Raw genomic sequence first — 9,028 nt, forward strand, 5'->3', positions numbered from 1 at the left:
TTGACAACAGCTTTTAAAAGCATGTTCTGGGTTGCTTTTCAAAGCTACTTTCAAAAAAAGCAGAGATGAACATTTAATGAATTTTTTAAATTCCCAAAATACCATCTTTCATTTTACAAAATGACACCACCTCCACTTCCACATCCAACTCCACCACTTGCACCACCACATTCACTACCTTCACAACCACCGCCACCACCACCACCACCACCACCACATCCTCCTCCTCCTCATCCTTCACCACCACCTCCTCCACCTCCTCCACCACCTCCACCACCTCCTCCTCCTTCACCTCCACCTCCACCACCACCACCACCACCACCACCTCCTCCAAAACCACCAAATCCACCACAACCTCCACAACCGCCATCCCCACCACCACCACCACTACCACCACATCCTCCTCCAAAACCTCCAAATCCACCGCCACCTCCACAACCAATATCACCACCACCACCACCACCACCACCACCTCCTCCAAAACCTCCAAATCCACCACCACCTCCACAACCGCCATCCCCACCACCACCAACTCCACCTTCATCACCACCACCACCTCCACTCCATCACTACAACTACCACCACATGATTAGTACATAACACTTTTAACATCATGTCTATTTTAGTCATTATTCACAGTTACAATAATTTTATATTAAAATTTACCAACGTTTTTTATACTGCTTTTTGTACTAACAGCACTTTAAAAATATTGTTTACCAAACATGGAGTTGCTTTACTTTACAGCTAATTATTTTCAAAGCACATTAGAAACAACTTTTTTTTTAAAGTGACAGCAATCCCAAACTGGGCCTTAGTCATATATCCATTCCTAGTACTAAAACTATAAGGGCTCGTTTGGTACACCATGCAAACTTGGACTGGCTTGGCTAAAATTTTATCCCATGTTTGTTTCACCCGGTTCTAATTTTAAGTGGGGTTAACTAATACTAGGCCAACCAAAAACACCTTCTTAGGTGTTCTTAGCTAAACCCGTCTGGAGAGGAGGGACTAACAGTCCCTACCCAATTAAGCAACGAGCAACCACGCCCAATCGCTCCACAACCATCGACCCACCAAGCGACAGCCACAACCACCATCCACAACCACCAGACACGACCACCAGCCACGATCATCAGCCATAGCCACCAGCCACAGCCACCCAAGATGGAGAAGACATAATTGAAGAGGAAGAGGAGAGAACATAAAATTTTCGAAAAACAAAACAGAGAAGAGGAGAGAAACTGTAGAAGAAGAGATGAGAGAAATTTTTCGAAAAAAACAAAGAAGAAGAAAGAAAATGGAGAAGAAGAGAAAAGAAAATGGAGAAGAAGAGAAAAGAAAATGGAGAAGAAGAGGAGAGAAAATTTTAGAAAAAAAAAACAAAGAAGAGGAGATAAAATTTTAGCAAAAAAGAAAGAAAAGAAAAGAAAAGTAGACAGAAGAAGAGGAGAGAAAATGGAAAAAAAGAAGATGAAAGAGATGTAGAAGGGAAGAAGAAGAAAAAGCAGCAGATTGGTTCGTCCAAAAACGAAAAAAGGAGATGCAGAGAGGAAGAAAGAGATGGAGAGAGAAGAAAAGTCAAAAAATATTAAAAAAATCTTACTTTTCAAAAAAAAAAAAAAAAATCCTAGTCCAATCAAATATATACCAAACGCTGTACAAGTGTTATCCAGTTTATGCCAAGCCAAGCCAATCCAAGACAGTACCAATATTTAGTCCAGTCCATGACAGTCCCCCGTACCAAACAAGCCCTAAATAAACCCTACACCATCTAATTTCTATAAACAAACCCAAAAAATGACAGCTTGCCCTTTGAATTTAATTTTGATTATTAAATTACTTTGATACCCTATTGAGTATTTTGGGCTTTTTTATGAGGTTTTGAGGTTGGGTTTGTTTTAAGAAATTAATGGTAGTTTTGTAATTTAAAAGAAGTTAAAAGTCTTTTTGTTATGTTGTAAATGGGTTTTGGGTATGTTTCTAAAGTCCATTTCATATAAGGTATTTTTATAATTTGGGCTCCTATATTGGGTATAATAGTGAATCTCCCTTCAGATTTTGCCTGAATCAAAATGTTTTTTTCCCAAACCCTTCAGACTCAAATTTTAAGTTGGCAACTTTATTAAATTGTTTAAGAATGTTTAATTATTATTTTTTTCATGAATAACTTTTCTTCATTTAATATGTTTAAATAACTTCATAATTTAATTCTTTTGAACAATTTGACTTTTAAAAATTAAAATTCCATAAATATAATTTTATTTGAGAAAGAAGTGAGTATTTATAGAATTTGGATATGATTTCGATTAATTTAAAATATATTTTTAAGCATTGAGTTTAAATTTTAGTTGTTTGATTTTTTTTTTATCGTTAAAATATATTGGATTTAATATGGATCATTGATTTGGATTATTGTTTGAATAAAATTTAAATAAAAAAAAGTGTTGCGATTGGGTGCGATAGCTTCTACAGCACCAGCATCGCGAGCCCATTGTTTCATCCTTGCACATGAGTTGCATCATGGTTGAGTGGGCTTCATTAAAAAAAATTCCAATCTAGGCAGTAAGTGGATTGGTATTCCACCCCAATTTTGGGTTTTCCCAAATTTTAGCCCCTTATTTTTTTGTGGGTTGGGAAATGAATTGGCCTAAAATTTAGGATTTTTTGGGTTTGCCCTCATGGATTGTAGATGGCCTTATTGAGTAGGCTTATCTAAGATATTGAAAGGTGGCCCTTAATCGCAATGAGTCAAGCCGTATTGAGTTCATATTAAAAATGTCCAATTTGAACCCATCAGTTTAATTTATTTAAAGGATAACACTCATGTAACTTGTTTTCTTTTTAATACAGACGATATTCTACTTCAAACTAATCTAAACTGCAAGGAGGGGAGTTCAAACTCAGGTACAGAGTGCGAGCACATCCCCTTCAACCAGCTTTGCTAAGCCTATGTCTGCCTTGTAACTTGTTTATTAAATGAGTATGGTTTAGTATTTTTCTTTTGGTTAATGTTGTTAATAATATGTTAACTCGCAATTGTACGGGGCAATTAGTAGTATAGCAAGACAAGTACGAGGTCGTACCCACGAAGACTGAGAAGTTCAAATTAGTTATGTACTTTAGATTACCAAATTCAAGAAGTTAGGAAGTTAAATCTAAAACAGAATTTAAAGCAAGAGTGAGTTTGAAAACAAATGCAGCAAGATTAAAATGAACTTTGAAGTGAGAATGCTTGTGATTATAGAAAGAAATGAACAAACTGAAATTGCAACGGAAAGCAAGTAAACAAAAGTAACAAAGGGTGGTTTTGAAAGTTAAAACACAGGTTTGGAGACTAGGGCATTTGATTCACCATAACAATTCAATTCTGGGTTATAAAGATTCAAGTAACAAGTCTAATTCAGATTCAAAGATTGATTCTAGCTAAAGTATGATTAGGCCATGGTGTTTGGTCCTAACCTTGTGTTCCTAATTCCCTAATTTGATCATTTGTTGTCTAACCTAAAATTAAGCATTAGGAACCCATTAAGCATAGAAGAACATTTTAAACAACCAAGTATGTATCTAATCCCTGTTGTCGAATGTCCATACATACTCTTCCTATTCATAGTTCAATTCGAATTAAAGCATGGTGTATACTCTTAATTCAAACCAAGATAGTTAACAAACAAGTTCTAATGGTGATCAATCATTCAAACAAGCATGTTAACTTATAAGCATAATGAATAAGAACATGAATCATGAATCAAACTTGAAACTCCAAACTTATAAACCCAGAATATTCATGTTAGGTTACATCGAAGCCCTAGTTATGGATTTAGCTACTCATAATGGAAAAGAGACTTGAACAGAAATGAGAAAACATAATGAATGCAATAAGAGTAGAAAAACCCTTTTTCTGAAGTTCTTGTGGTGTCCAAGGCTTCTCCAAGCGCTTCTCCACTTCTAATGCTTCTCCAAGAGCTTCCCCACTTCTAGAAAGATGTATGAAGGATATGGAGGTGATTTGGGATGAGTTTGAGTGAGTGGTGATGGCTAAGGAAGATGAAATTCGTAGGGAAATGGAATAGAAGTTTGCTGGAGTTGTTTTGGTGATTGTTGGAGTGTTTGGGATTGTGAGAGTGTTTGAGGATGGTTGGAGTGAATTGTGGGGGTTGTGAATCTCAGGATTTGTTGTGTCTTGAATGTGGAATGGATGTGGTATTTATAGGGAGAGGGGAGTGATAAATCTGAATTCAATATGGCTAATGCATACAACACTTGCATTATAAAAGATGAATTGGTTGATGCACTTCACTAATGCATACAACACTTGCATTATAAAATCTGAATTGGTTGATGCACTTCAGCAATAAATCCCACCAGCAGCCCTAGCTCATCTTCATGTCACCATGACCAAGCCTCCAACCAGCTACAATAGCTCATGCCTAGCTCACCATGACCAAGCTTCCAACCAGCTCATCCTGAGGTCAGCATGACCAGCAACTTCAAGGGCTTACAACTTGGGCTAGGCTGAATCAAATGAAGACTTTAAGATGTCCATTGTGAAGTTCAGAATGTGTATGATCCAACCACACAAGTATTGGCCCAATCCAAGCTCGGAGGAGGAAGTTAAGGCCGAAACAAATTGCTAACTCAGTTTGCTCGCTGACAAAATCCATCCTGAGCATGGTTCTGTGTTTGCTAGGTGACGGACTCCAGATTTATCCAAAGGGGCTGAATTTTGGATATGTTATAGTACACACCCATTGGAACAACTTTCATGAAGACTGTTGCCTCATCCGAGCTATGTAGGTTGCTGAAACGAAGCTTGCAATATGACCTACGGAACTGGACTGGCAGGGGGCTGTAGCCAAAATGAGTTTGTCTTTATGCTCTTCTTCTCTTCATCCAAATTAGGCCTTAACATGCATGAATTGCATGAATTATGCTCTCTTGCTCTTTTGGCCTACAAAACACACAATGGGAGGCAAATAACTCAAAATTATAAGAAACTAAGCAAAAGAAGTAAGTAAATTGGGCATGTATATGTATGAAATTATGAGCTTAACAGTTAACTACATAAAACTATCCATTGTTTGGCGTTGTTTCAAATTAGTAACCAACCTTAAAAATCTTGCACTTAGATACATGAACTCCTCGAAAAGATCTAAATAAGACCCATCGTTACACAAACCGTTAATAAATGTGTTAAATTATGATGTGGCATAAGTGGGTTTCACTTTTTTTGCCGATGTGGAATGAAAACAAATAACAAAATATAAATAAATAAAAAACCAGTCTCCAAACCAAAAAAAACAAGAACATACTCAAATTAACAACCAATTATTCCTAAACTCATATCATTAACAACACAAACAATTGTATAAAGTTCATCTATTGTTTTTATAGTAAAAAAATCATATGTACACACATTAATTGACCAAATAGTAAGATTTTCAAAAATTGATCATATCCAAGGAAAGAAGAACTCAAACTAAAATATGGAAAAGTGGGAAATGGAACATAGGACCTTTAGTGCAGAAATAAAAGTTATTAAGAGCATCTCCACCCATAAGGGCTAAGTCTAGGGCAAGGGCAAGCAAGGGCTGCCACTATTCATATGAATAGTGTCAGCCTTGCCATTTGTGGTTCCACCCATGAGGGCTAAGTCTAGGGCAAGTCTAAGACAAATACTATTCATTGTACTTTATTTCCTATTTTTTTTATACTTTAAACCATTAATTTTAATAATCTTTTGTAATTAAATTTTCGAATAAGATTTTTGGTTGTCACGTGTCCATTATTTTTTAGAAAAGATTTTCGGATGAGAATCTCGGTTGCCACATGTCTTATTCCAAATAAAATTTTCGGATATTCATTAAAAAAAATTATAATCTCAAATTTCAGATAAGATTTTCACTCTCTAAAATTGTGTCACGTGTCCCATGTAAGATAAGATTTTCATATTTTTTTTAAAAAATTATAATCTCAGATTTCAGATAAGATTTTCACCCTATAAAATTTTGCCATGTGTCCCATGTTAGATAAGATTTTCAGATATGTTTAAAAAATTAAAATCTCAGATTTCAGATAAGATTTTCACCCTCTAAATTTGTGCCACGTGTCATCTCTATAAAACTACACCATCAACTCATACCTCTCACACCATCTCTTATATATTCCTTCATTTCTCAGATTTTATAAAACACTTTCTACTCTTAATGTCAAACTTGTGGAGGGTGTTGGAGAGGCAACATAAAAAAGGGAAGAAATCCGGCGTAGACGTGCTGAAGAAGATCGGGACGCCGATGAAGAAGATGAACAAATGCTTGCAGCAACGGTGTGTATGCTTAATCAATCAAGGCAACACCGGCGTCGTGCCCCGAATGTGGACAGATGTAGGGAGTCTCGAGGTCAGAATCCCTTGGAGGATTACTTTATCCCAAATTCGTTATTTCCTGAATATAAGTTTCGAGAGAGATATAGAATGCAGCCACATTTGTTCCAAAAAATCATGCATGATATTTGTAATTACGACACATACTTCATTCAAAAGCATGATGCTGTTGGAGTTTTAGGTCTTATCTCGGAGCAAAAACTTACAACTGCTTTGCAGATGCTTACTTATGGGGCATCTGCAGAGCAGGTGGATGAGATTGCAAGGATGGAAAAATCTACTATCCTAGAGTGCTTGGTGAGATTTTGTGATGCAGTGGAAAATTTGTACACGAGGGAGTACCTTCGCAAACCCACGCTGAGGGACCTGCAAAGGCTACTAAAACAAGGCGAGGATCGAGGTTTCCCAGGAATGATTGGAAGCATCGATTGCATGCACTGGCAATGGAAGAATTGTCCTACTGCTTGGCAAGGAGAGTACGGGAATCGGAAGGGCCAAAAAAGTATAATTTTGGAGGCCGTAGCTTCATTCGACTATTGGGCTTGGCATGCCTTCTTCGGGGTTGCCGGATCTCAGACCTCAATGTCCTTGGTCAATCCCCTGTGTTCGACGAGGTATTGCGAGGTCATTCCCCCCAGGGCACGTACCAAATCAACAATACCGTATACTCTGGTGCGTACTACCTTGCCAACGGAATTTATCCTAGGTGGACGAAATTCGTGAAAACAATTCTGAATCCCCAATCCGAGAAGGAAAGAAGCTTTGCTTTCTTTCAAGAAGGTTGCAGGAAAGACGTGGAGAGGTGTTTCAGTATCTTGCAAGCTCGTTGGGCAATTATTAGAGGTGCTGCTCGGATGCTAGATAAGGAGGTGCTGCGGAGTATTATAATGACTTGCATCATCCTCCACAACATGATTGTGGAGGATGAGTATGACTACGATGCTCCAGAGGTGTTTGAACCTGATCCCATGAACACGGCGTTGACAAGAATATATGAAAGGCCGATGGGACCAAATGGACTACCAATGGAGCCCGAACCGTTACTTCGGGATGGTCAATTCAACAATCCCATGATTGATCATTATCAAGAAATGCAATCTTCATATGTTCACGAGAGATGTCATGTTGACTTGATCGAGCACTTGTGGGAGATGAAAGGCAATCACAATGGATGAAGTCAAGATTAGTGCTTTGTTTGGAATTATGCTTTATTTTGTGTGTGGTGTTTTTTTGGAATTATGCTTGTTTTTATTATTATGCTTTTATGTATGGTTTGTTTTGTGTGTTGTTTGCAATAAATTAAGGTTTGTTTTTAATTAATCTTTGTTTTGATGCTCAAATGTTTTTAATAAATAGTCATATTATTTAATGCTTTTTTTATTGAATAAAAAGGAAACAATACAACAAATTAAAGGATAATACAACAATACAACAATACAACATATGGCAAAGGTGTTTCTATACAACCTAATGGTTTTTATCATTTAATCAATCCGTATTGCTAGGTCCGTCGTCTTGGAAAAGTTTTCTTCTCATCACATCCCTTCGTCTTAGCTTCCAATAGGCCTTTGTTTCAGGAGACATATGGCTCGTATCCATGGCCATGATTTTCATCTCTCTATCCTCCATGTCTTTTTCTTGTGCCTGCTGCTGTTGAATTGCAAATGCTTCCTCTCGTGCCATGTCCAATTCATCTCTTTTCAAGTCTCTCTCAATTCTTAGTGAGGTGTTCTTAGCTATTTGCTCAAATAATTGTACACATTCATTGTTCGAAGTGCCACCTCTCTTGGCCTTTGCCGCCTTTCTCCCAATAGGTCTCGGCGGACATGGGAGTGGTGACTCCGTTTCCATTGGGGAGTCCAATGGCAAATCGGTTGATAGCGAATCGTGGAGCGGCGTCTCATTCAACACAACCAGCGGACAGATGGGAATAATTTTGAATCTCGAACAATCCTTCACAACTTCCCAACATTGGAAATGCACGAAACTTTTATTGCCTTGCCCCATGGCACCAAACCACATTTGTGCTTGTATGATCTATTAAAAATAAATAATTGGAAGTGCAAGAAAAAAAAATTATTATGCAAGAACATATAAACTATTTTGAAATGCAAGAATAAAATTGATTATGCAAGAAAATATAGACAAATTGGAAATGCAAAAAGAAAAAAAAAGATTATGCAAGAAAAAGAAATAGAATATGCAATAAAAAAAAAAGTTACATTAAATTGATTAAAATGGCAATTATAAATATTTTACCTCATCGGATAGATTTTGACCGCTTCGAATGTTCTCCCTTGCTTTTGTCAAGGCATTTCTCCATTTCCCTAACTCTTTATTCAGAATTTTCCATCTACTAGACAAGGCCATTTCGGTCCGAATGGAACCTAATATTTGACAAAATTCTCCATGAATTTTGCTCCACATATGATGGAACTTCATCTCATTGCCAGTGATAGGGTCATGACTAACGTTCACCCAAGACTGACACAACGCAATATCTTCCTGGGTTGCCCGCGAGCCTCCGACTTTGACAGAAGATGCCATTTGTTTTTTTTTTTTTTTATACAAATGGAAAGTAGTAGAAAAATGTGAGTGGAGAGTAAAAAATATTGGAAGGAGAAGAGTTTGTATGGAGAATTGGTG

The 9,028-nt window shown here is 37.2% G+C and overlaps 1 protein-coding gene across 1 annotated transcript; it reads right to left on the reverse strand.

Moving 5' to 3' along the window:
- Window positions 1–7,870: 7,870 nt before the first annotated feature.
- LOC148295875 (uncharacterized) lies at window positions 7,871–8,758 on the reverse strand. Its single transcript, XM_088250625.1, has 2 exons — window positions 8,642–8,758; window positions 7,871–8,419 (listed from the first exon to the last, which is right to left on the reverse strand). Exons 1-2 carry the CDS (start codon window positions 8,750–8,752, stop codon window positions 7,871–7,873), a joined length of 660 nt encoding a protein of 219 aa, XP_088106751.1. The 5' UTR covers window positions 8,753–8,758.
- Between the last annotated feature and the right edge of the window lie 270 nt (window positions 8,759–9,028).

Source organism: Prunus avium, chromosome 3, assembly GCF_965620075.1.
Source record: "Prunus avium chromosome 3, drPruAviu1.hap1.1, whole genome shotgun sequence".
Classification (NCBI taxonomy): domain Eukaryota; kingdom Viridiplantae; phylum Streptophyta; class Magnoliopsida; order Rosales; family Rosaceae; genus Prunus; species Prunus avium.